The sequence below is a fragment of the Pristiophorus japonicus genome, chromosome 1 (genome assembly GCF_044704955.1).
Source record: "Pristiophorus japonicus isolate sPriJap1 chromosome 1, sPriJap1.hap1, whole genome shotgun sequence".
NCBI lineage: Eukaryota > Metazoa > Chordata > Chondrichthyes > Pristiophoridae > Pristiophorus > Pristiophorus japonicus.
The window spans coordinates 62263978-62291783 of NC_091977.1; the positions used below are offsets into that span (position 1 = coordinate 62263978).

At 46.5% G+C, this 27806-nt stretch overlaps 1 protein-coding gene across 1 annotated transcript in view; it reads left to right on the plus strand.

Annotated features, from left to right (window-relative positions):
- Positions 1-22337: 22337 nt before the first annotated feature.
- dusp4 (dual specificity phosphatase 4) overlaps positions 22338-27806 on the plus strand; it is a 34092-nt gene continuing 28623 nt past the window's right edge. Inside the window, exon 1 of the mRNA XM_070880216.1 lies at positions 22338-22790. Within this exon, the coding sequence (XP_070736317.1) occupies positions 22430-22790 (361 nt within the window). The 5' untranslated portion in view covers positions 22338-22429. The remainder of the gene's footprint in view (positions 22791-27806) is intronic.

The following is a 27806-nucleotide window of genomic DNA, read 5'->3' on the forward strand; positions in this document are numbered from 1 at the left end:
CCATCCGCCCGATCACTGTCACCACGCCCCCGCCCTACCCCCGCCTTGCCCAGTTCCAGTAGCTCAAATTGATTTTAACCTTCTCATTCTCATCTTCATTGTCAAATGTCCCTGGTCTCCTCATCCTATTTGAGTAATTTTCTCCAGCCAGCTGTCCTAGGCTGCCCCTGTGCAATGGTAGCATAGTGGTTATGTTACTGGACTTGTAATCCAGAGGCCTAGACTAATCCAGAGGCATGAGTTCAAATCCTACCACAGCAGCTGGGGAATTTAAGTTCAGTTAATTAAACAAATCTGGAATAAAAAGTTAGTATTAGTAATGATGACCATGAAACTATTGGATTATCGTAAAAACCCATCTGGTTCACTTATGTTCTTTTGGGAAGGAAATCTGCTGTCCTTACCTTGTCTGGTCTAAAGGTGACTTGAGGCTCACAACAATGTGGTTGACTCTTAACTGCCTCTGAAATGGCCAAGCAAGCCACTCAGTTGTATCAAACTTCTACAAAGGACAGTGATTCAAGAAGGCGGCTCAACTCCACCTTCTCAAGGGCAATTAGGGATGGGCAAAAAAATGCTGGCCTTGCCAAAGACACCCATATCCCATGTATGAATAAATTTTAAAAAACAGGTTTATTGTGTATGTAGGCACCTTGTTAATGCCTCCACAAGGCAGGGGGTATGGTACTTAAACTGTGAAGACTGTAGTCCTTTATTGCAGCTCTGAGAGTGAGGACACTAAGAGGTGAGCTCCCTTTTATACTGGGATACCTGCAGTGTGCAGGTGACCCTTAGGTCTCCAGCAGGAGCACCCTCTGGTGTACAGATAAGGTGTGTACAGGGTGAAGGTACATTTAGTGTTACAGTACATCATAACATTACATCATAACATTAGAGGCATGCATACATAACAACACTCCCCCTAAGCATTTTTCAAGTCCTTATTGCCATGACCTGGGGAGGTGATCAGTAGTGGGCTGTGGGAGGTAGTTGTGAGGGTTGTGTGGTTGCCAGGTGTGATCCCTGTGCTTGAGGCTGGCCTCATACATTTCCCACCCCTCAAACACGGACCATGTGGGTGTCACTGTTGAGGGATCCCTCAGTGGGGGAGCCAGTGCAGCAGTGGGTAGGGTACATACTCTGTAGAGTGGGTAAGTGTGTGGTGGTGGGTAGGGCCACAGGACTGTGTGGGCTCCTTGTCCTCCATTGGTGATGAAAGTCTGGTCATCCCAGGGTCCACCAGGAAAGCTGGAGGGTACTGGCCTCTCGCTCCTGGTGCTGGCCCTGGTGGCCAGGGGGTGTAGGGCCAATCTGGGGCAGGTTACCAGTGGTGGTGGCTGTGCTGCCCATTGACCGCTTTCCTGCAGTGGGTCTGCTCCCACTGGATGTGTGTGAGCCCTTCCTGGGGCATCACATTTGTCCCAAAAGTCCAGGCTACATGGTCAGGTAGCCCGCTAGACCTGGGTGTCTCCCACGGGGGGGAATCCTCTGGCATTAACATTGTCCCTGTAGAACCCGGTGTCCTTTAACAGTCTACCACCTGTATACATGACACATTGGCTCTGATCATACATAGTCGAGTCTACATTGTTAACTCTCTTTACATTGTTAATTACAGCATTTACATCACATTCTTGTATCTTGGTCTCTCCATACATGGTAACATTTGTCATTTTAACATTTCTATCATCCTCATTAGACATTACAAACTTGTTCTTAACATTACTTGCACAAGCATTCATTTCATTTCTTTCATCAGTTACTCCGGCATCACAATTCCACATACCAATATCATACCTGCATTCGTTAACTGCATTTTTAACTTTAAAGTCCTTGTCATCTTTAGATTTAAACTGTCCCTTTAAATTCTTTGAGTTATTGATCCAAAGTTTTTCAAAGGTCATCTGGCTCATCAAAGACTGGCTCGCCCCTGTGTCGATCTCCATCAAAACTGGAACTCCGTTGATGTCTACTTCCATCTTCCAGGGGGAACTTTCGGTGGAGCTGGTATAAATTCCATACTCTTCTTCCAGGGGTTGAGCAGCTTCATCTTCATCTGTGTCAGAACCCAGGTGATCAGCCAACTCTTCAGCGACACAGTGAGTAAAGCTTTTTCTACACATTCTCTGAAGTTGCCCGTTCTCTTTGCAGCCTTTGCAGATATAGTCTTTGCAACGGCACTGGTGGGTCCTGTGGTTTCCTCCACAGCGCCAGCATGGGGCTAGCCAGTTTGCCATATGTGGCGGACTCAGGGTTGCAGGACTTGGGGCAGCATTTCTGCCTTTAGAAGTAGCCATTCGGTTCATTGCATTCGTCAGTTTAGAGTCCTGGGTGTGGGTCATCATTCGCCTGGAGTCGCCGACCGAAATTATGTAAGCCTGGCTCACTTTAATTGCCTTCTGCAGGGTGACTGTGATGTCCGCAGAGAGCAATTTGTGGAGGAGGCCCTCGCGGCCGATTCCGATCAGCCCTTAGTGCTTCGTTAAGTGGTGGCCAACCTTCTTAAATCTGCAGCATACTTAGCAATTTCTTGGCCTTCGGGTAGCTGGTGAGTGTAGAACTTAGCAATTTCTTGGCCTTCGGGTAACTGGTGAGTGTAGCTGTGAGGCTGCTTTCTTTGGGTTTTAGTTGCTCTTGCATGAAGGTTACAAGTTCCCCATAGCTCTTGGTTGTTGTCTTCGCTGGGGCTAGCAAGTCCCTGACAAGGCAATGGATAGTGGGCCCACAACTATTAAGCAGGATGGCCCTACGCTTGTTCGGTAGTGTAGCCGGTGTGTCCCCATCCAGGTCGTTGGCTATGAAGAAATGTTCCAATCTTTCCACGAAAGCATTCCAATCTTCCCCATCGATGAATTGTTGAAAGTTGCTGAGATTCGACATGTTGTGCATGTAGTTCGTGACCTCGTCGCCAGTTATTGTTTATGTAGGTACCTTGCTAATGACTCCACGAGGCAGGGGTTATGGTACTTAAACTGTGAAGACTGTAGTCCTTTACTGCAGCTTCCAGACCATTTCACCTTATTGCCTCTCGCCCTATGTTCAACAACCTCCAAAAGCTTATCTCTTCAACCATCTCCATCTTTAAATTGCTTTGATTCCTGTCAAGTCCACCCTTCTCAGGTGTCAGCCTTAGCTTCGTAGCACTCTCGCCTCTGATTCAAAAAGTTGTGGGTTCAAGTTCCACACCAGAGACTTGAGCTCATAATCAAGGCTGACACTCCAGTACTGCACTGACCGAGTGCTGCACTGTCAAAGATGCTGTTTATCAGATGAGTCGTTAAACTGAGGTCCTTTCTGATGATTCATTAAACTGAGGTCCTGTCTACCCTCTTAGGTGGATGTAAATGATCCCATGGCACTATTTGAAGAAGAGCAGGGTAGTTCTCCCCGGTGTCCTGGCCATTACTTGTCCCGCAACCAACATCACTAAAAGCATTAGCTGGTCATTATCACACTGCTGTTTGTGGGATCTTACTGTGCACAAATTGGCTGCTGCGTTTCCTATCATCATCATAGAAACATAGAAACATAGAAACATAGAAAATAGGTGCAGGAGCAGGCCATTCAGCCCTTCTAGCCTGCACCGCCATTCAATGAGCTCATGGCTGAACATGAAACTTCAGTACCCCCTTCCTGCTTTCTCGCCATAACCCTTGATCCCCCGAGTAGTAAGGACTTCATCTAACTCCCTTTTGAATATATTTAGTGAATTGACCTCAACTACTTTCTGTGGTAGAGAATTCCACAGGTTCAACACTCTCTGGGTGAAGAAGTTTCTCCTCATCTCGGTCCTAAATGGCTTACCCCTTATCCTCAGACTGTGACCCCTGGTTCTGGACTTCCCCAACATTGGGAACATTCTTCCTGCATCTAATCTGTCTAAACCCGTCAGAATTTTAAACGTTTCTATGAGTTCCCCTCTCATTCTTCTGAACTCCAGTGAATACAAGCCCAGTTGATCCAGTCTTTCTTGATAGGTCAGTCCCGCCATCCCGGGAATCAGTCTGGTGAATCTTCGCTGCACTCCCTCAATAGCAAGAATGTCCTTCCTCAAGTTAGGAGACCAAAACTGTACACAATACTCCAGGTGTGGCCTCACCAAGGCCCTGTACAACTGTAGCAACACCTCCCTGCCCCTGTATTCAAATCCCCTCGCTATGAAGGCCAACATGCCATTTGCTTTCTTAACCGCCTGCTGTACCTGCATGCTAACCTTCAATGACTGATGTACCATGACACCCAGGTCTCGTTGCACCTTCCCTTTTCCTAATCTGTCACCATTCAGATAATAGTCTGTCTCTCTGTTTTTACCACCAAAGTGGATAACCTCACATTTATCCACATTATACTTCATCTGCCATGCATTTGCCCACTCACCTAACCTATCCAAGTCACTCTGCAGCCTAATAGCATCCTCCTCGCAGCTCACACTGCCACCCAACTTAGTGTCATCCGCAAATTTGGAGATACTGCATTTAATCCCCTCGTCTAAATCATGAATGTACAATGTAAACAGCTGGGGCCCCAGCACAGAACCTTGCGGCACCCCACTAGTCACTGCCTACCATTCTGAAAAGTACCCGTTTACTCCTACTCTTTGCTTCCTGTCTGACAACCAGTTCTCAATCCACGTCAGCACACTACCCCCAATCCCATGTGCTTTAACTTTGCACATTAATCTCTTGTGTGGGACCTTGTCGAAAGCCTTCTGAAAGTCCAAATATACCACATCAACTGGTTCTCCTTTGTCCACTTTACTGGAAACATCCTCAAAAAATTCCAGAAGATTTGTCAAGCATGATTTCCCTTTCACAAATCCATGCTGACTTGGACCTATCATGTCACCATTTTCCAGATGCACTGCTATGACATCCTTAATAATTGATTCCATCATTTTACCCACTACTGAGGTCAGGCTGACCGGTCTATAATTCCCTGTTTTCTCTCTCCCTCCTTTTTTAAAAAGTGGGGTTACATTGGCTACCCTCCACTCCATAGGAACTGATCCAGAGTCAATGGAATGTTGGAAAATGACTGTCAATGCATCCGCTATTTCCAAGGCCACCTCCTTAATTACTCTGGGATGCAGTCCATCAGGCCCTGGGGATTTATCGGCCTTCAATCCCATCAATTTCCCAACACAATTTCCCGACTAATAAAGATTTCCCTCAGTTCCCCCTCCTTACTAGACCCTCTGACCCCTTTTATATCCGGAAGGTTGTTTGTATCCTCCTTAGTGAATACCGAACCAAAGTACTTGTTCAATTGCTCTGCCATTTCTTTGTTCCCCGTTATGACTTCCCCTGATTCTGACTGCAGGGGACCTACGTTTGTCTTTACTAACCTTTTTCTCTTTACATACCTATAGAAACTTTTGCAATCCACCTTAATGTTCCCTGCAAGCTTCTTCTCGTACTCCATTTTCCCTGCCCTAATCAAACCCTTTGTCCTCCTCTGCTGAGTTCTAAATTTCTCCCAGTCCCCGGGTTCGCTGCTATTTCTGGCCAATTTGTATGCCACTTCCTTGGCTTTAATACTATCCCGGATTTCCCTAGATAGCCACGGTTGAGCCACCTTCCCTTTTTTATTTTTACGCCAGACAGGAATGTACAATTGTTGTAATTCATCCATGTGGTCTCTAAATGTCTGCCATTGCCCATCCACAGTCAACCCCCTAAGTATCATTCGCCAATCTATCCTAGCCAATTCACGCCTCATACCTTCAAAGTTACCCTTCTTTAAGTTCTGGACCATGGTCTCTGAATTTACTGTTTCATTCTCCATCCTAATGCAGAATTCCACCATATTATGGTCACTCTTCCCCAAGGGGCCTCGCACAATGAGATTGCTAATTAATCCTCTCTCATTACACAACACCCAGTCTAAGATGGCCTCCCCCCTAGTTGGTTCCTCAACATACTGGTCTAGGAAACCATCCCTTATGCACTCCAGGAAATCCTCCTCCACCGTATTGCTTCCAGTTTGGCTAGCCCAATCTATGTGCATATTAAAGTCACCCATTATAACTGCTACACCTTTATTGCATGCACCCCTAATTTCCTGTTTGATGCCCTCCCCAACATCCCTATTACTGTTTGGAGGTCTGTGCACAACTCCTACAAACGTTTTTTGCCCTTTGGTGTTCTGCAGCTCTACCCATATAGATTCCACATCATCCAAGCTAATGTCTTTCCTAACTATTGCATTAATCTCCTCTTTAACCAACAATGCTACCCCACCTCCTTTTCCCTTTACTCTATCCTTCCTGAATGTCGAATACCCCTGAATGTTGAGTTCCCAGCACTGATCATCCTGGAGCCACGTCTCCGTAATCCCAATCACATCATATTTATTAACATCTATTTGCACAGTTAATTCATCCACCTTATTGCGGATACTCCTTGCATTAAGACACAAAGCCTTCAGGCTTGTTTTTTTAACACCCTTTGTCCTTTTAGAATTTTGCTATACAGTGGCCCTTTTTGTTCTTTGCCTTGGGTTTCTCCGCCCTCCACTTTTCCTCATCTCCTTTCTGTCTTTTGCTTTTGCCTCCTTTTTGTTTCCCTCTGTCTCCCTGCATTGGTTCCCATCCCCCTGCCATATTAGTTTAAATCCTCCCCAACAGCACTAGCAAACACTCCCCCTAGACATTGGTTCCGGTCCTGCCCAGGTGCAGACCGTCCGGTTTGTACTGGTCCCACCTCCCCCAGAACCGGTCCCAATGCCCCAGGAATTTGAATCCCTCCCTGCTGCACCACTGCTCAAGCCACGTATTCATCTGCGCTATCCTGCGATTCCTACTCTGACTATCACGTGGCACTGGTAGCAATCCCGAGATTACTACTTTTGAGGTCCTACTTTTTAATTTAGCTCCTAGCTCCTTAAATTCGTTTCGTAGGACCTCATCCCTTTTTTTACCTATGTCGTTGGTACCAATGTGCACCACGACAACTGGCTGTTCTCCCTCCCATTTCAGAATGTCCTGCACCCGCTCCGAGACATCCTTGACCCTTGCACCAGGGAGGCAACATACCATCCTGGAGTCTCGGTCGCGGCCGCAGAAACGCCTATCTATTCCCCTCACCATTGAATCCCCTATCACTATTGCTCTCCCACTCTTTTTCCTGCCCTCCTGTGCAACAGAGCCAGCCACGGTGCCATGAACTTGGCTGCTGCTGCCCTCCCCTGATGAGTCATCCCCCTCAACAGTACTCAAAGCAGTGTATCTGTTTTGCAGGGGGATGACCGCAGGAGACCCCTGCACTACCTTCCTTGCACTACTCTTCCTGCTGGTCTTCCATTCCCTCGCTGGCTGTGGACCCTTTCCCTGCGGTAAGACCAACTCGCTACACGTGATACTCACGTCATTCTCAGCATCGTGGATGCTCCAGAGTGAATCCACCCTCAGCTCCAACTCCGCAACGCGGCCAGTCAGGAGCTGGAGGTGGACACACTTCCCGCACACGTAGTCGTCAGGGACACCGGAAGTGTCCCTGAGTTCCCACATGGTACAGGAGGAGCATAACACCCGACCGAGCTCTCCTGCCATGAATTAACACTTAGATACCCTTAAATTGGCAACAACAATGTTAAAAGTTATTGACTAATATAAGAAGAAAAAGAAAAACTACTCACCAATCACCAGCCAATCACTTACCCCCTAGGCTGTGACGTCACCTTTGTTTCTTTCTTTGCCTTCTCCCTGTAGCTGCACCGGCACGCCTCTCGCCGACCCCGGACTCGCGCTGCTCCGAGCTCCCGCCTCCTCGACTGACTGCTCGAACTGCTCGACTTCCGCTGGCCTTTATCGGCCTCTCGCCGACCCCGGACTCGCGCTGCTCCGAGCTCCCGCCTCCTCGACTGACTGCTCGAACTGCTCGACTCCCGCTGGCCTTTATAGGCCTCTCGCCGACCCCGGACTCGCGCTGCTCCGAGCTCCCGCCTCCTCGAATGACTGCTCGAACTGCTCGACTCCCGCTGGCCTTTATAGACCTCTCGCCGACCCCGGACTCGCGCTGCTCCGAGCTCCCGCCTCCTCGACTGACTGCTCGAACTGCTCGACTCCCGCTGGCCTTTATAGACCTCTCGCCGACCCCGGACTCGCGCTGCTCCGAGCTCCCGCCTCCTCGACTGACTGCTCGAACTGCTCGACTCCCGCTGGCCTTTATAGGCCTCTCGCCGACCCCGGACTCGCGCTGCTCCGAGCTCCCGCCTCCTCGACTGACTGCTCGAACTGCTCGACTCCCGCTGGCCTTTATAGGCCTCTCGCCGACCCCGGACTCGCGCTGCTCCGAGTTCCCGCCTCCTCGACTGACTGCTCATAGGCGGTCCCTCGAAAGAGGATGACTTGCTTCCACATGAGTTCACAGATGTTTCAATGGATGACCTTATATTCTAGTCCTGAACTCCAGGGGTGGTAGATGCCTGTGTGTGGATTTTTTTTTAACGTGTGGTGGCCGTTGCACACCAGCCACCACACGGGCTCGACAGAGCTAGGCCTTTATCCAGTGGCAAGGGTTAACCAGGATAACTGGAGACCTGCTCTGTTGCACGGAGCTAGTGCGCACACATATCGTAGTGTGGGCTGGCCCGTGCTGCCCCTGGGCCTTTGGCTCTTCTGGAAATATATGTACATATGCACACACACTATCATATATATTACATATATATATATATACACACACACACTATCATACTAATATATATATCCACATCACACACAGATATCTGCACACATAATTAATATAGAATACATACACATATAAAAAGTTATTTATTTAAATTAATTCATCAGACGCTATTTCCAGAAGTAGAAGGCACCAGGGGAAACATTTTGAATTTGCCACCTGGGTGTTGCAGGTCGATTACGCGTTTCCTATATTACAACAGCGACTACCCCATCAAAAGTATTTCATTGGCTGTGAAGCGCTTTGGAACATCCCGAGGTTCTCAAAGGCGCTATATAAATGCAAGTCGTTCTTTGCTTGTCAGGTCGTTCCCTGAGGGAGATTTAGACTCTCCACCAAAGCTGCAGTATCCCACACACATTGTACCAGTGCTGCAGTTCCAGGTTGAATGCAGCCTCGGTGTCCAGTATTCATGCCTCACCCCACACATTGTATTGCACCACATGCAATGCTTTGTGTGTTGCTTTTTAATCTTGGCGATCTCACGCTGCTGTGAGCACACACAAAGAGAAGAGGTTAAAAATCAGCAGGAGTGATTTGCTGCTACCTGGTGCTCAGACCATTTCAGGCAATGAAGCCCGAGGGTCGGAACCAGGCTTTGTAAAGACCAAAACTATAGCAAACGGCAGGGGGAATGTGTGAACGGAATCTAGGACACTTGGCGATGACTTTTTTTGTCAGAATTCGCGCAGATATAAAGGAGCGGGAGGTGCAGTTCAGAACAGTTACTTATGCAGTCAGATCCCACGGGAACTATTAACAGATGTAACCGGACTAGGCTCTCCCGCCCCAAAAAGAACTACACACCGTACAAAAACCTCCAGCAATGATCGGTAGTAAACGATAAAAGGACCATACCTTCAGAATAGCTCATCTTCCTGGCTTGGCCAGTTGCCCCAGGCTGGGGTGTAAGGTTGAGTGGGCGCGTGTCTCTAAATAAGTTTATAACCGTAGCTGTTTACATCCTATCGGTGAATCTATCTCTACGCTTATGCATGACTATCTGTGTATATGTATCTCTTCCTCTGCCTATATGTGAATCTGTGTATATATATGTCTGTGTGTATCCCTACATGTGTGTGCATCCCTACATGTGTGTGTCCCTACATGTGTGTGTATTCCTACATGTGTGTATGTGTATCCCTACATGTGTGTGTGTATCCCTACATGTGTGTATGTGTTTCCCTACATGTGTGTGTTTGTATATGCCTGCACCCTGTGTTTCTGCGTTTTGTGTATCGGTGTTATATATTTTTTTTATATACATATAATGAGTGTGTGTGTGCCTATAGCTGTATGTGTGCCTCCATCTGTGTGTATGTCTCTAGGTATATATTTATCAGTATATATCTCTGTATGTACATAGTTGTGTGTATCTTTCTATGTGTATTTCTGTGTGTATATCTGAATGTTTATCACTGTGTATATCTTTGTGCGAACCTCTGTGTGTGTATATATCTGAATGTATATCATTGAGTGTGTATTGACCTCTTGAGCATCCTTGATTTTAATCGCTCCACCTTTGATGGCCGTGCCTTCAGTCATCTAGGTCCTAAGTTCTGGAATTCCCTCCCGAAACCTCACCACCTCTCTGCCTTGCTTCTCCTTCCTACGATAAGATGCTCCTTAAAATCTACCTTTTCATCATCTGAGCTGATATCTGGCTTGGTGTCAGATTCTGTTTGATAACATTCCTGTCAAGTGCCTTGGGGCGTTTTACCATGTTAAATTCGCTATATAAATGTAATTTATTGTTGTTGTGTTTATATCTCTGGTGTGTGTGCCTCTGTATGTGTATCACTCTGTACATCTGCGTGTGTCCACCTCTCTGTCTGTATCTCTGAGTGTGTATCTCTGTACATTTCTATGTGTGTACCTCTGTGTGTGTGTATACAGCAAGTGAACCCCAGGTGGGCAGAGGAAACATTTCAAGGACACCGTCAAAGCCTCCTTGATGAAGTGCAACATCCTCACTGACACCTGGGAATCCCTGGCCAAAGACCGCCCAAAGTGGAGGAAGAGCATCTGGGAGGGCGCTGAGCACCTCGAGTCTTGTCGCCAAGAGCATGCAGAAAACAAACGCAGGCAGCGGAAGTAGCGTGCGGCAAACCAGATTCCCCATCCATCCTTTCGCTCAATGACTGTCTGCCCCACCTGTGACAGAGACTGTAATTCCCATATTGGACTGTACAGTCATCTGAGAACTCACTTTTAGAATGGAAGCAAGTCGAGGGACCGCCTATGCTGATGATGATGTGTGTGTGTATATATATATATTTATATGAATCTATATATCTGTGTGTGTATATCTGAGTGTGTATCTCTGTGCATATATCTTTTTTTATTCATTCCTGGGATATGGGCGTCGCTGGCAAGGCCAGCATTTATCGTCCATCCCTAATTGCCCTTGTGAAGGTGGTGGTGAGCTGCTTTCTTGAACCGCTGCAGTCTGTGTGGTGAAGGTATTCCCACAGTGATCTTAGGTAAGGAGTTCCAGGATTTTGACCAAGCAACGATGAAGGAATGGTGATATATTTCCAAATCAGGATGGGGTGTGACCTGGAGGAGACCTTACAGGTGGTGGTGTTTTCATGTGCTCTTGTCCTAGCTGGTAGAGGTCATGGGAGGTGCTGCAGAAGAAGCCTTGGTGAGTTGCTGCAGTGCATCTTGTAGATGGTGTACACTGCAGCCACAGTGCGCCGGTGGTGGAGGGAGTGAATGGGGTGCCAATCAAATGGACTGCTTTGTCCTGAATAGTGTCGAGCTTCTTGAGTGCTGTTGGAGCTGCACTCATCCAGGCAAGTGGAGAGTAAACATAGAAACATAGAAAATAGGTGCAGGAGTAGGCCATTTGGCCCTTCGAGCCTGCACCACCATTCAATATGATCATGGCTGATCATGCACCTCAGTACCCCTTTCCTGCCTTTTCTCCATACCCCTTGATCCCTTTAGCCGTAAGGGCCATATCTAATTCCCTTTTGAATATATCTAACGAACTGGCATCAACAACTCTCTGTGGAAGAGAATTCCACAGGTTAATAACTCTGAGTGAAGAAGTTTCTCCTCATCTCAGTCCTAAATAGCTTACCCCTTATCCTTAGACTGTGACCCCTGGTTCTGGACTCCCCCAACATCGGGAACATTCTTCCTGCATCCAACCTGCCCAGTCCCGTCAGAATGTTATATGTTTCTATGAGATCCCCCCTCATTCTTCTAAACTCCAGTGAATACAGGCTCAGTCGATCCAGTCTCTCTTCATATGTCAGTCCTGCCATCCCGGGCATCAGTTTGGTGAACCTTGGCTGCACTCCCTCAATAGCAAGAACGTCCTTCCTCAGATTAGGAGACCAAAACTGAACACAATATTCCAGGTGAGACCTCACCAAGGCCCTGCACAGCTGCAGTAAGACCTCCCTGCTCCTATACTCAAATCCCCTAGCTATGAAGGCCAACATGCCATTTGCCTTCTTCACCGCCTGCTGCACCTGCATGCCAACTTTCAATGACTGATGTACCATGACACCCAGGTCTCATGGCACCTCCCCTTTTCCTAATCTGCCGCCATTCAGATAATATTCTGCCTTCATGTTTTTGCCACCAAAGTGGATAACCTCACATTTATCTATATTATACTGCATCTGCCATGCATTTGCCCACTCATCTAACCTATCCAAGTCACCCTGCAGCCTCTTCGTGTCCTCCTCATGGCTCACACCACCACCCAGCTTAGAGTCATCTGCAAACTTGGAGATATTACATTCAATTCCTTCATCTAAATCATTAATGTATATTGTAAATAGCTGGGGTCCCAGCACTGAGCCCCGCGGCACCTCACGAGTCACTGCCTGCCATTCTGAAAAGGACCCGTTTATCCCGACTCTCTGCTTCCTGTCTGCCAACCAATTCTCTATCCACGTCAATACATTACCCCCAATACTATGTGCTTTAATTTTGCATTCTTGTGTGGGACCTTGTCAAAAGCTTTTTGAAAGTTCAAATACATCACATCCACTGGTTCTCCCTTGTCCACTCTACTAGTTACATCCTCAAAAAATTCTAGAAGATTTGCCAAGCATGATTTCCCTTTGATAAATCCATGCTGACTTGGACCGATCCTGTCACTGCTTTCCAAATGCGCTGCTATTTCACCTTTAATAATTGATTTCAACATTTTCCCCACTGCTGATGTCAGACTAACCGGTCTATAATTACCCATTTTCTCTCTCCCTCCTTTTTTAAAAAGTGATGTTACATTAGCTACCCTCCAGTCCCTAGGAGTCGATAGACTGTTGGAAAATGATCATCAGTGCATCCACTATTTCTAGGGCCACTTCCTTAAGTACTCTGGGATGCAGACTATCAGTCCCTGGGGATTTATTGGCCTTCAATCCCATCAATTTCTCTAACAAAATTTCCTGGCTAATAAGGATTTCCTTCAGTTCCTCCTACTCGTTAGATCTTCGGTCCCCTAGTATTTCCGGTACGTTATTTGTGTCTTCTTTCGTGAAGACAGAACCAAAGTATTTGTTCAATTGGTCTGCCATTTCTTTGTTCCCCATTATAAATTCACCTGATTCTGACTGCAAAGGACCTATGTTTGTCTTCACTAATATTTTCCTCTTCATATATCTATAGAAGCTTTTGCAGTCAGTTTTTATGTTCCCAGCAAGCTTCCTCTCATACTCTATTTTCCCCCTCCTAATTAAACACTTTGTCCTCCTCTGCTGAATTCTAAATTTCTCCCTGTCCTCAGGTTTGCTGCTTTTTCTGGCCAATTTATATGCCTCTTCCTTGGATTTAACACTATCCCTAATTTCCCTTGTTAGCCATGGTTGAGCCACCTTCCCCGTTTTATTTTTACTGCCAGATAGGGATGTACAATTGTTGAAGTTCATCCAATGTGATCTTTAAATGTCTGCCATTGCCTATTCACCGTCAACCCCTTAAGTATCTTTTGCTGATCTATTCTAGCCAATTTACGTCTCATACCATCGAAGTTACCTTTCCTTAAGTTCAGGACCCTAGTCTCTAAATTAACTGTGTCACTCTCCATCTTAATAAAGAATTCTACCATATTATGGTCACTCATCCCCAAGGGGTCTCTCACAACAAGATTGCTGATTAGTCCTTTCTCATTACACATCACGCTGTCTAGAATGGCCAGCCCTCTTGTTGGTTCCTTGACATATTGGTCTAGAAAACCATCCCTAATACACTCCAGGAAATCCTCATCCACCGTACTGATACCAGTTTGGTTAGCCCAATCTATATGTAGATTAAAGTCACCCATGATAACTGCTGTACCTTTATTGCACACATCTCTAATTTCTTGTTTGATGCTGTCCCCAACCTCACTACTCCGTTTGGTGGTCTGTACACAACTCCCACTAGCGTTTTCTGCCCTTTGGTATTCCGCAGCTCCACCCATCCCGATTCCACATCATCCAAGCTAATGTCCTTCCTTACTATTGCATTAATTTCCTCTTTAACCAGCAACGCCACCTCAACTCCTTTTCCTTTCTGTCTATCCTTCCTGAATGTTGAATACCCCTGGATGTTGAGTTCCCAGCCTTGGTCACCCTGGAGCCATGTCTCCGCAATCCCAATTATATCATGTTCATTAATAGCTGCCTGCGCAGTTAATTCGTCCACCTTATTATGAATACTCCTCGCATTGAGGCACAGAGCCTTCAGGCTTATCTTTTTAACACACTTTTTCCCTTTAGACTTTTGCTGTAATGTGGCCATTTTTGATTTTTGCTTTGGGTTTCTCATCCCTCCACTTTTACTTTTCTTCTTTCTATCTTTTGCTTCTGCCCCCATTTTACTTCCCTCTGTCTCCCTGCAGAGGTTACCATCCCTCTGCCATATTAGTTTAACCTCTCCCCAACAGCACTAGCAAACATTCCCCCTAGGATATTGGTTCCAGTCCTGCCCAGGTCAGACCGTCCGGTTTGCACTGGTCCCACCTCCCCCAGAACCGGTTCCAATGTCCCAGGAATTTGAATCCCTCCCTCCTGCATCACTCCTCAAACTACGTATTCATCTGAGCTCTCCTGCAATTCCTACATGGCACTGGTAGCAATCCTGAAATTACTACCGTTGAGGTCCTACTTTTTAATTTAACTCCTAGCTCCCTAAATTCAGCTTGTAGGACCTCATCCATTTTTTACCTATATCGTTGGTACCTATATGCACAACGACAACTGGCTGTTCACCCTCCCCCTCCAAAATGTCCTGCAGCCGTTCCGAGACATCCTTGACCCTTGCACCAGGGAGGCAACATACCATCCTGGAGTCTCGATTGTGGCCACAGAAACGCCTATCTATTTCCCTTACAATAGAATCCCTCACCAGTTTAGCTCTCCCACTCTTCTTCCTGCGCTCCTGTGCAGCAGAGCCACCCATTGTGCCATGAACTTGGCTGCTGCTGCCTTCTCCTGATGAGTCATCCCACCCAACAGTACCCAAAATGGTGTATCTGTTTTGGAGGGGGATGACTGCAGGGGACCCCTGCACAACCTTCCTTCCACTGTTCTGCCTGATGGTCACCCATTCCTTATCTGCCTGAGTAACCTTTGCCTGTGATGTGACCAACTCACTAAACGTGCTATTCATGACATCCTCAGCATTGTGCATGCTCCAGAGTGAACCCATATGCAGCTCCAGTACCACAAAGCAGTCTGTCACGTGCTGCAGCAGGATACACTTCCTGCACATGTAGTCGTCAGGGACACTGGAAGCGTCCCTGAGATCCCACATTGCACAGGAGGACCATAACACATATCTGGTCTCTCCTGCCATGACTTAACCCTTAGATTAACTTAATTTGGCAACAATGTCAAAGGTTACCTACTGATAAGGAAATAAAAGAAGAAAAAAAGATTAAATACTCACCAATCCACCAGCCAATCACTTACCCCCTTAGCTGTGGCATCACCCTTCGATTTCTTCCTACTTCTTTGTTTGCCTTCTGCCCCTGCTCCTGCACCAGCTGGCCTCCTCCGACTCTCGGGCCTTTATAGGCTGCTCGACTCCCTGATCTCCCGCTCCTGTGGCCGCCTCCTCTGACTCTCGTGCCTTTATAGGCCGCTCGACTCCCCGAACTGCCACTCCTGTGGCCGTCTCCTCCGACTCTCGGGCCTTCATAGGCCACTCGACTCCCCGAACTCCCGCTCCTGTGGCCACCTCCTCCAACTCTCGGGCCTTTCTAGGCTGCTCGACTCCCCAAACTCTCGCTTCTGTGGCTGCCTCCTCCGACTCTTGGGCCTTTATAGGCTGCTCGACTCTCTGAACTCCTGCTCCTGTATTCCATCACATTCCTGACATGAGCCTTGTAGATGGTGAAAAGGCTTTGGGGAGTCAGCAGCAATGTTTCTTTTAAGTTGTGTGGTTCAACGGATCAGTCTGGAGCTCCTGTACAGCTGACTCAGCTGCTTTTAAATGCAAAAACTGTGCATGCATGGATTTTTGAATGGGCCGCACAGCCCGTTAAAGGGGTTGTGTGTATAGTGTATGTAGGCACCTTTAGTAACAAATTGACGAGGCAGGGTATGATACTTAAACTGTGTAGACTTGTAGCACTTTATTTGCAGCTCCTGAGTGACGACAACAAGCTGTGAGTTTCCTTTTATACTGGATTACCTGCCGTGTGCAGGCAACCCCTAGGTCTCCAGCAGCAGCATCATCTGGTGTACGGTAAGGTGTGTACAGTATAAGGATACATTCAATGTGGCATAACAGTGTTACAGACATCACATAGTAAACAGGCATGCATGCACAACAATACTCCCCCCTGAGCATTTTTAATAACTTATTGTCATGACCAGAGGAGGTGATCAGTGGTGGGCTATGGGAGGTTGTGGTGAAGGTTGTGTGGTTGCCAGGTGTGACCCCTGTGCTTGAGGCTGGCCTCGTACATTTCCCCTCCCTCACACACAAACCAAGTGGGTGTCACTATTGTGGGATCCCTCGGGGAGGTAGCCATGGCAGCAGTGTGTGGTGTGTATACACTGTGGTGTGGGTAGTTGTGGGGTGGTGGACCGGGCCACAAGATTGGGTGAGCTCCTTGTCCACCAATGGGGATGAGAGTCAGGTCATCCCAGGGTTTGCCAGGGAAGCTGGAGGGTATTGGTCTCATGCTCCTGGTGTTCGCCCTGGTGGCCAGGGGCTGTAGGGCTGGTCTGGTGCAGGTTGCCATTGGTGGTGGTTGGGCTGCCCATTGACCACTGTCCCTGTAGTGGGTCTGCTCCCACTGCCTGTGTGTGTGTCCTGCAAGGGGCATCACATTCGTTCCAAAGGTCCAGGCTACATGGTCAGGTAGCCTGCTGGTCTCCCACAGGGGGATTCCATTGGCATCAGCATGATTCCTGTCGGACCCAATGTCCTTTGGCAGTGTCCTACCGGTATACATGACACCGTGGCTCTGATCACACATAGTCGAACCTGCATTATACATTCTAGCATTTGCATCACTTTTGGGTGTCCTGGTTTCAACAGACATGGTTACATTAGGCATTTCACAATCTCTATCATTACTGTTAAGCATAATAAACTTGTTCTTAACCTTACTGACACCTGCATTCATATCATTAGTCACATTAGTTAAACCAGCATCACAATTCATTGTTATATTGCATACATTTTCATACTTGCACCCTTTAATCGCATCTTTAGCTTTAAAGTCCATGTACTCAAATAGTTGAAACTTCCCCTTTAAATTTTTTTGGTTACCGGTCTCCTTTAAGGGAGCCTTCAAATCCGATTGGCCGCTTGGTGTCATGTGATGCTCCTCCATGCTCACTGGTGGCATGGTGGTGGCCATTTTGATTACAAGTGTTTCTCCTTGTGCTGCTGGTGCTGCAGCCATTTCCTGGCTTTCCTGCAGGAGGGCTGTGGTGGTCTTTTGTTCCACAGAGCCACTTCGCCTGATGTGGACCCGGCTCATCCAATTCCTGCCCAACAGCGTGGGACCGTCGTCGGCTACAATCCACAGGGGGAGTTTGTTCAACACGCCGCCCTGGGAGACCTCGACGTCTACACTGCCAATGATTTGGATTTTACCTTTGGTATAGGTGAGCAGCTTTGCCTGGACAGGAGACAGTTTTGGTCGAGTGGCAGGATTCATCCAAATTTTTTCAAAGGACTTTTGGTTCATCACAGACTGGCTCGCCCCTGTGTCGATCTCCATGGAGACTGGGACCCCATCGATGTCCACTTCCATCATCCACGGAGAACTTCCGGTGGAGCAGGTAAAGATTCCATACTCTTCTTCCAGGGTTTGAGCAGCTTCATCTTCATCTGTGTCGGAGCTCTGGTGATCAGCCAACTCATCAGAGACACAGTGAGAACAGCCTTTTCTGCACATTCTCTGAAGGTGCCCTTTCTCTTTGCAGCCTTTGCATGCATAGTCTTTGTAGCGACACTGGTGGGCCCTGTGGTTTCCTCCACAGCGCCAGCACAGGGCCATCTGGTCCGCCCCATGTGGCGGACTCAGGGTTGCAGGACTCGGGGCAGTATTTCTGCCTTTAGAAGTATCCATGCGGTGCACTGCGCTCGCCAGTTTAGAGTCCTGGGTCAGTATTCGCCTGGAGTCGCTGGCCTGGCTCACTTGAATTGCTTTCTGCAGGGTGACCGTGATGTCAGCCGAGAGCAATTTGTGTAGGAGGCCTTCGTGGCTGATTCCAATGACAAATATGTCCCTTAGTACTTCATTAAGGTGGTTGCCAAAATCACACGGTGCAGCTAGTCTTCTTAAGTGTGCAGCATACTTGGCAATTTCTTGGCCCTCAGGTCGCCGGTAAGTGTAGAACCGGTGCCTGACTGTGAAGATGCTTTCTTTCGGTTTTAGTTGTTCCTGTATGATTGTTACAAGTTGCTCATAGCTCTTGGTGGTTGTCTTCTCCGGGGCTAGTAAGTCCCTGACGAAACCGTAGATGGTGGGCCCACAACTGTTAAGCAGGATGGCCCTGTGTTTGTTCGGTAGTGTAGCCGGTGTGTCCCCGTCCAGGTCGTTGGCTAAAAAGAAGTGTTCCAATCTTTCCACAAAAGCATCCCAATCTTTCCCCTCTGTAAATTGCTGAAAGTTGCTGAGGTTGGACATGTTGAGCATGTAGTTTGTGACCTCGTATTCCCGTTGCCAGTTATAGTGTATGTAGGCACCTTTAATAACAAATCCACGAGGCAGGGTACGATACTTAAACTGTGTAGACCTGTAGTTCTTTATTTGCAGCTCCTGAGTGACGACAACAAGCTGTGAGTTCCCTTTTATACTGGGTTACCTGCCATGTGCAGGCAACCCCTAGGTCTCCAGCAGCAGCACCCTCTGGTGTACCGACCGGTAAGGTGTATACAGTATAAGGTTACATTCAATGTGGCATAACAGTGTTACAGACATCACACAGTAAACAGGCATACATACACAACAGTGTGGGTCAAAGAAAATTTAGAGAGAACATTGGTCAGGAGGTGAAACACGCGCCACAGAATACCCAGTCTCTGACCTGCTCTTGTTGCCACAGTATTTATGTGGTTGGTTCAGCTAAGTTTCTGGTCAATGGTGAGCCCCCAGGATGATGATGGTGGGGGATTCGACGAAGGTAATGCCATTGAATGACAAGAGGCAGTGGTTAGACTCTCGCTTGTTGGAGATGGTCATTGCCTTGCAATTGTTTTCCTCTGAGTTTGTACCTCTCTGTGTGCATATCATAGAATCATAAAGTCATAGAATGATAAAGCATAGAAGGAGGCCATTCGAATTAATGTGCCTGTGCCGGCTCTTTGGTAGAATTAACTAATTAGTCCCACTTCATTACTCTTTCCCCATAATCCTGCAAATATATCCCCTTCAAGTATTTATCCAATTCCTTTTTGAAAGTTACTATTGAATCTGCTTCCACTACCCTTTCAGGCGGTGCATTCCAGATCATAGCAACTGGCTGTGAAAGAAAAATTCTCCTCATCTCGTCTCTGGTTCGTTTGCCAATTACCTTAAATCTGTGTCCTCTGGTTACCGACCCTAATGCACATATCTCTGAGCATTTGTGTATCTCTATGTGTATATATACCTGAGTGTGTATCTACATAATAAGAACATAAGAAATAGGAGCAGGAGTAGGCCATAAGGCCCCTCAAGCCTGCTGCCTCAGTCAATAAGATCATGGCTGATCTGATCGTGGACTCAGGTCCACTTCCCTGCCCGTTCCCCATAACCCCTTATCCCCTTATCATTTAAGAAACTGTCTATTTCTGTCTTAAATTTATTTAATGTCCCAGCTTCCACAGCTCTCTAAGACAGCGAATTCCACAGATTCACAACCCTCTGAGAGAAGAAATTCTTCCTCATCTCTGTTTAAAATGGGCGGCCCCTTATCCTAAGATCATTCTGTCTCGTTCTAGTCTCCCCCTTCAGTGGAAGCATCCTCTCTGCATCCACCTTGTCAAGCCCCCTCATAATCTTATACGTTTCAATAAGATCACCTCTCATTCTTCTGAATTCCAATGAGTAGAGGCCCAACCTACTCAACCTTTCCTCATAAGTCAACCCACTCATCCCCGGGATCAACCTAGTGAACCTTCTCTGAACTGCCTCCAAAGCAAGTATATCCTTTTGTAAATATGGAAACCAAAACTGCATGCAGTATTTCAAGTGTGGCCTCACCAATACCCTGTATAGCTGTAACAAGGCTTCCCTGCTTTTATACTCCATCCCCTTCGCAATAAAGGCCAAAATTCCATTGGCCTTCCTGATCACTTGCTGTCCCTGCATACTATCCTTTTATGTTTCATGCACAAGTACCCCCAGGTCCCGTTGTACTGCAGCACTTTGCAATCTTTCTCCATTTAAATAATAACTTGCTTTTTGATAGTTTCTGCCAAAGTGTATGACCACACACTTTCCAACATTATACTTCATCTGCCAAATTCTTGCCCACTCACTTAGCCTGTCTATGTCATTCTGCAGTCTCTTTATGTCCTCCTTACACATTACTCTTCCTCCCATCTTTGTATCGTCAGCAAACTTCGCTATGTTACACTCAGTCCACTCTTCCAAGTTGTTAATATAGATTGTAAATAGTTGGGGATCCCAGCACCGATCCCTGCGGCACCCCACTCGTTACTGATTGCCAACCAGAGAATGAACCATTTATCCCGACTCTCTCTTTTCTGTTTGTCGGCCAATCTTCTATCCATACTAATGTGTTACCCCAATTCCGTGAACTTTTATCTTGTGCAGTAATCTTTTGTGTGGCACCTTGTCAAATGTCTTCTGGATGTCCAAATACACCACATCCACTGGTTCCCCTTTATCCACCCTGTTTGTTACATCCTCAAAGAATTCCAGCAACTTTGTCAAACATGACTTCCCCTTCATAAATCCATGCTGACTCTGCCTGACCAAATTTTGCTTTTCCAAATGTCCTGCTACTGCTTCTTTAATAATGGAATCCAACATTTTCCCAACCACAGATGTTAGGCTAACTGGTCGATAGTTTCCTGCTTTTTGTCTGCCTCCTTTTTTGAATAGGGGCATTACATTTGCAGTTTTCCAATCTGCTGGGACCTCCCCAGAATCCAGGGAATTTTGGTAAATTATAACCAATGCATCCACAATCCCTGCTGCTACTTCTTTTAAGACCTTAGGATGCAAGCCATCAGGTCCCAGGGGATTTATCTGCCTTTAGTCCCATTATCTTACTGATTGTGATTGTGTTAAGTTCCTCCCCCCCATAGCCCCTTGACTATCCACTGTTGGGATATTGTTAGTGTCCTCTACCATAAAACTGATACAAAATACTTGTTTAGAGTTTCTGCCATCTCCATGTTTCCCATTACTAATTCCCCGGTTTCGTCCTCTAAGGGACGAATATTTACTTTAGCCACCCTTTTCCTTTTTATATATCTATAGAAACTCTTACTATCTATTTTAAAATGTTGTGCTAGTTTACTTTCATAGTCTATCATCCCTTTCTTAATCATTTTTTTAGTCATTCTTTGCTGGCTTTTAAAAGCTTCCCAATCTTCTGTCCTCCCACTAGTTTTGGCCACTTTGTATGCCCTTGTTTTTAATCGGATACCGTCCTTTATTTCTTTAGTTAGCCACAGATGGCTTTATTTTCTCTTGCACCCTTTCCTCCTCACTGGAATATATTTTTCTTGAGAGTTGTAAAATATCTCTTTAAATGTACACCACTGTTCATCAACCGTCCCATATTTCAATGTGTTTTCCCAATCCACTTTAGCCAACTCTGCCTTCATACCTTCATAGTCTCCTTTATTTAAGCTTAGTATGCTGGTTAGAGATCCAACTTTCTCACCCTCCATCTGAATTTGAAACTCAATCATGCTATGATCACTCATTCCAAGGGGATTTTTTACTAGGAGATTGTTTATTAATCCTGTCTCCTGTGCATGTATCTCTGTGTGTGTGTATACCTGAGTGTATCTGTGTAGATCTGTGTATATACCTGAGTGTCTATTTGTGTTTATACAGAGCTGTGTTAGAGTAACAGTTGACCCTATCCCCAGTACGAAGCTACCCCGTGATGAAACGTCATTGTCCATACATGGCTATGGAGCCGTGCTCCATTCATAAGATGAGTGCATAAAAAGGGAAGGAGGGGCCAGTGCTCTCCTGGGAATTCACAGCAGTGCTGGAGTCCGTGCTACGGGCGCTGGTTGTGCTTTGTTTCTTTACAAACCAAAGCCAGCAGCCAGATGCGGATCGCGGGGGTCTAGTGAGGATGGAGGTATCGGACGTTGAGTGCAGCCAGGTGAAGCGGTTCGTGAGGCAGGACGGGCGCAAATGCCTGATTTTGGACTGCAGGTCGTTCCTGGCTTACAGTGCCTGTCACATCAGCGGTTCACTCAACGTCCGCTGCAACACCATCGTCAAACGCAGAGCCAAAGGCTCCGTCAGTCTGCAACACATCATCCCGGCCGAGGAGCCGCGCAGCCGGCTTCAAGCTGGCTTCTACTCCGCCCTCGTCCTGTATGACGAGAGGAGCCAAGGATTCGACCTGGTCAGACACGACAGCACCGTCAACACGGTGCTCACCGCACTGTTGGGAGCCTCCTACCCAACTCCGGTCTACTTCCTCAAGGGTAAGGGCATCATCCAGTTCCCCATTCATTCACCGCCAACTTCCCCATTCCTCGCGCTTTGTCTTGCAGTCAGCCCCAGTGTGGTCGGATCCACTGCTCAGCTGGATTTGAATGGAGGAAATTGACCTGAAATTGCTCAATCTTTCGCTAAAGGACAGCACGGCCCTAAAGTAACATTTTTTCGAGTTGCGATATTTGACATTAGAATTTTAGATATTGGCATTATAGTACTCGCGAGTGGCCACATCCCAGTTGTTATTAGTGTGTGTGGGCACTAGATCTACATCTGAATACTCGACGTAATATTAGTGCTTACTGATGAGATTGATCCATGATATGCTACTGTTAATAATGTGTGTGCATTGGTAATATTAGTACTCACAGGTAACATTGGTGCCAATTGTTAATAGCAGAATTTATTGGTAATAGTAATTACAGCTAATGGTAATAGTAATCATTGGTAATAGTATTCACTGATACTAGTATTTGCTGGCAACAATATCCAATGGTTTCATGGTAATGTTAGCATTTACTGGTGATATTGTTGGGATTGTAACATTCTGTAACGCTGTTCACACCGATAACTGCTGCATTTTCATTGAAACTTGCTCTAATTCCCTTCATATATTTCTCTGCTTGCTGATTGAAATCAGACAAAGTAAGATTGTGTAAGGGATTCTGTAGCCGGCCAAGTTAGGAACAACGGTGTTAATGAATTTCCCATATACTATTACACTGAACCCGCAGGCATGTTATTTTAATCTGTTGGGAGAAAATGGGAAAGCAAACGGCACTGGGTGAGAGAGGGCTCGGTGTTGGCATCCAGAATCTACTGTGGACGGGCACAGGGCAATCGTTAGGACTTGTGTCATCTTTTTCTACGGAATACAGCTCGTGGAGGACAAAAGTGCACGGGAAGATGCCAGGTGTGGGTGTGAGGAGTTGTGAGGGATGTTGTACGGGGATGGATGCATTGGGACTGCTGCTGTGTTTGGAACTAAGCTGAATGGCCGAAGCATAAACAGCGGCTCTCACAGCTGGACGCTTTAGTCTCTGTGGGGTCTCATTCTCCATTCACAATTGTAAGAAATATCCCACCCACCCCTCCTCCTCTCCTCGGCTCCCGCTGTCCCGCCGGCTTCACATCCAGCTCTGCCAGATGGGATTTCGATCACGTCGCAACAACGGGCGCGAAAATGCGTTGAAACAAAACAATTATTCTACAAAAAAAAGCAACACATACAGGTTGTGAAAGGAAACGATTGCTGCGGCACACCAAACCTGCAGGAGATGTGTCAGCCTGGGTGGCGAAACTTAGCCGCATTGCACGTTTAATTCATCGCCCCGTGCTATTTATGAATGAAACGTACATACAGCTTAACTGTGTGTTTAATACGCCCAAGGTTTCCCCATGTATCCCTGACTGGTGCTGCTGTTACATCTCCCATTTGTGCACTAAACTTACAACTACTTGCAACCAAATGGTTGATGGGAAAAAGTGCAGTGACATTATGTTGTTAATTAACTACATGTTGAGAATGTATCTTCTGGTGAGCCCTGTCTGTGGCTTTTATTGAACATAACAGTGGCGCCGTTTATTTTCGGCTTGTTCCAAATTCTATTTGGTTGCTGGCTGTTCATTCAGATGTTTGCCATCCAGATCTGTAGCCGCGTCCCACCCCTGTTAATTAATCGGCCCAGAAATGTGTATGCGAGTTTGTATATGTGTGTTTGTATGAGTGTATAGGGTGGAGGATCACTTTCATCTGCCCATGTGTGAAATGTGCCCAGAACGCTACAATTCTGCCCGGAATGTCAATCAACCCTGCTGATGGCCCTCCTAAAACTGACAGGTCGGCAGCCCAAGGCACTGCTGTGTTTGTGTATTGGCAGTTGGCTCACTTCACCGTTTATAATTAGATCCCAAATACTACAATCATTTGTAGCACAGAAGCAGGCCATTCGACCCAACTGGTCTATGCCCGTGTTTATATCCCACACCATACTCTATCCACTCTAATTACATCTTACCACCTTGCTCTTGTATCTATTTCCTTCTCCCTCCCTGTATGCATCAAGCTTTCCCTTAAGTACATCAATACTATCTGCTTCCGCCGTTCCATGTGGCAACTATTTCCACATTCTCATATAAATTATTGCCTGGGTGGAGGGCAGAGAGCACACTTGGGCAGGGAAGATTGCGTGTTCGTAATGGAGCCCAGTCCATTTCCTTCCAAGGCGGACTCCGTTACTAGTGTCCAATTCTTTCCGTCTGATTTTCCTCTCTGCGCTCCACCCATATGATGCTTTGCACCCAGCTAGTACAGAATGTCTACTCCAGTGTGTTGTAATAGTCAGGGCTGCAATGTAGATCAGTATCACAACAGCCTTTCACCATGCCTGCTCTCTTTCCCCAGAACATTCTGCACTTTTTCTTAAATACCCAACTTCACCCTCCCTTTCCCCTGAGATGGGAAGAGTCACGACTCCAGATTTTTTTCAGGATCCTTACATTCTAATTGTATTATCATCATCATAGGCAGTCCCTCGGAATCGAGGAAGACTTGCTTCCACTCCTGAAGTGAATTCTTTGGTGGCTGAACAGTCTAATATGAGAGCCACAGACCCTGTCACAGGTGGGACAGATAGTTGTTGAGGGAAGGGGTGGGTGGGACTGGTTTGCTGCACGCTCTTTCCGCTGCCTGCGCTTGATTTCTGCATGCTCTCGGTGTTGAGACTCGAGGTGCTCAGCGCCCTCTCGGATGCACTTCCTTCACTTAGGGCGGTCTTGGGCCAGGGACTCCCAGATGTCAGTGTCGCACTTTATCAGGGAGGCTTTGAGGGTGTCCTCACAATTTTAACTCGTCATTAAATTAGATTTTTTTTAAATGAAGTTCTTCCCAATTTGTCTTTATCCAAAATCTTTATATCCAGATTCGCCAATCATCCTCCCCCAACTTGTCTTTTCTGCCAGAGTAAACAAATGCTTCTGAGCTTCTTCGAGTAGCTCAATTATCTAAACACTAGAATCATCCTGTCCACCTTTTTTATACTCGTTCTTATCCCAGTTTGGACATTTGGACTCAAATATTCAAAGTGCTGGGTATAAGGGCAGTTCAAGCTTTACAATATTAATGATATCGAACAACTTGCATTCATATAGCACCGCCTATGTAGTAAAGCATCCCAAGGCGCTTCTCAAAAGTGAAATCAGACAGAAAATGGACACTGAGCATATACAATATTTATTAATATCACTGATGCTGATTATTGTGATGAGTGCATCATAGAATCATAGAAATTTACAGCACGGAAGGAGGCCATTCGGCCCATCGTGTCTACACCGGCTGACAAAACTATCTAGCCTAATCCCACTTTCCAGTTCTTGGTCCGTAACCTTGTAGGTTACAGCACTTCAAGTGCACATCTAAGCACTTTTTAAATGTGGTGAGGGTTTCTGCCTCTGCACCCTTTGAGGCAGTAAGTTCCAGACCCCCACCACTCTCTGGGTGAAAACATTTCCCCTGAAATCCCCTCTAAACCTTCAACAAATTACTTTAAATCTATGCCCCCTAGTTCTTGACCACTCTGCGAAGGGTGTCTTAACTTACTACCAACAGTTAATCAAGACTTCCAAGTACTAGAGAGTAGCAATATCACAATTAATCAATGAACACATTGAAAATCAATCCTGGCTCCCATATTTTAATGATTTAGCAATTCCATAAGTGCCAAGGTACACTCCCTGCTGGGAGCACTGGATGGTGGAATGACCTCTCATGTCATCCCAGAGTACCTAAGGAAGTGGCCCTAGAAATAGTGGATGCATTGGTGATCATTTTCCAACAGTCTATCGACTCTGGATCAGTTCCTATGGACTGGAGGGTAGCCAATATAACACCACTTTTTAAAAAAGGAGGGAGAGAGAAAATGGATAATTATAGACCGGTTAGCCTGACATCAGTAATGAGGAAAATGTTGGAATCAATTATTAAAGATGAAATAGCAGCGCATTTGGAAAGCAGTGACAGGATCGGTCCAGGTCAGCATGGATTTATGAAAGGGAAATCCTGCTTGACAAATCTGGAATTTTTTGAGGATGTAACTAGTAGAGTGGACAAGGGAGAACCAATGGATGTGGTGTATTTGGACTTTCAAAAGGCTTTTGACAAGGTCCCACACAAGAGATTGGTGTGTAAAATCAAAGCACATGGTATTGGGGGTAATGTACTGACGTGGATAGAGAACTGATTGGCAGACAGGAAGCAGAGAGTCGGGATAAATGGGTCCTTTTCAGAATAGCAGGCAGTAACTAGTGGAGTGCCGCAGGGCTCAGTGCTGGGACCTCAGCTATTTGCAATATACATTAATGATTTAGATGAAGGAATTGAATGTAATATCCCCAAGTTTGCAGGTGACACTAAGCTGGGTGGTGGTGTGAGCTGTGAGGAGGATGCTAAGAGGCTACAGGGTGACTTGGACATGTTAGCTGAGTGGGCAAATGCATGGCAAATGCCATATAATGTGGATAAATGTGAGGTTATCCATTTTGGTGGCAAAAACACGAAGGTAGAATATTATCTGAATGGCGGCAGATTAGGAAAAGGGGAGGTGCAACGAGACCTGGGTGTCATGGTACATCAGTCATTGAAAGTTGGCATGCAGGTACAGCAGGTGGTGAAGAAGGCAAATGGCATGTTGGCCTTCATAGCTAGGGGATTTTAGTATAGGAGCAGTGAGGTGTTACTGCAGTTGTACAGGGCCTTGGTGGGGCCTCACCTGGAATATTGTGTTCAGTTTTGGTCTCCTAATCTGAGGAAGGACGTTCTTGCTATTGAGGGAGTGCAGCGAAGATTCACCAGACTGATTCCCGGGATGGCAGGACTGACATATGAGGAGAGACTGGAACGACTGGGCCTGTATTCACTGGAGTTTAGAATGATGAGAGAGGATCTCATAGAAACATATAAAATTCTGACGGGACTGGACAGGTTAGATGCAGGAAGAATGTTCCCG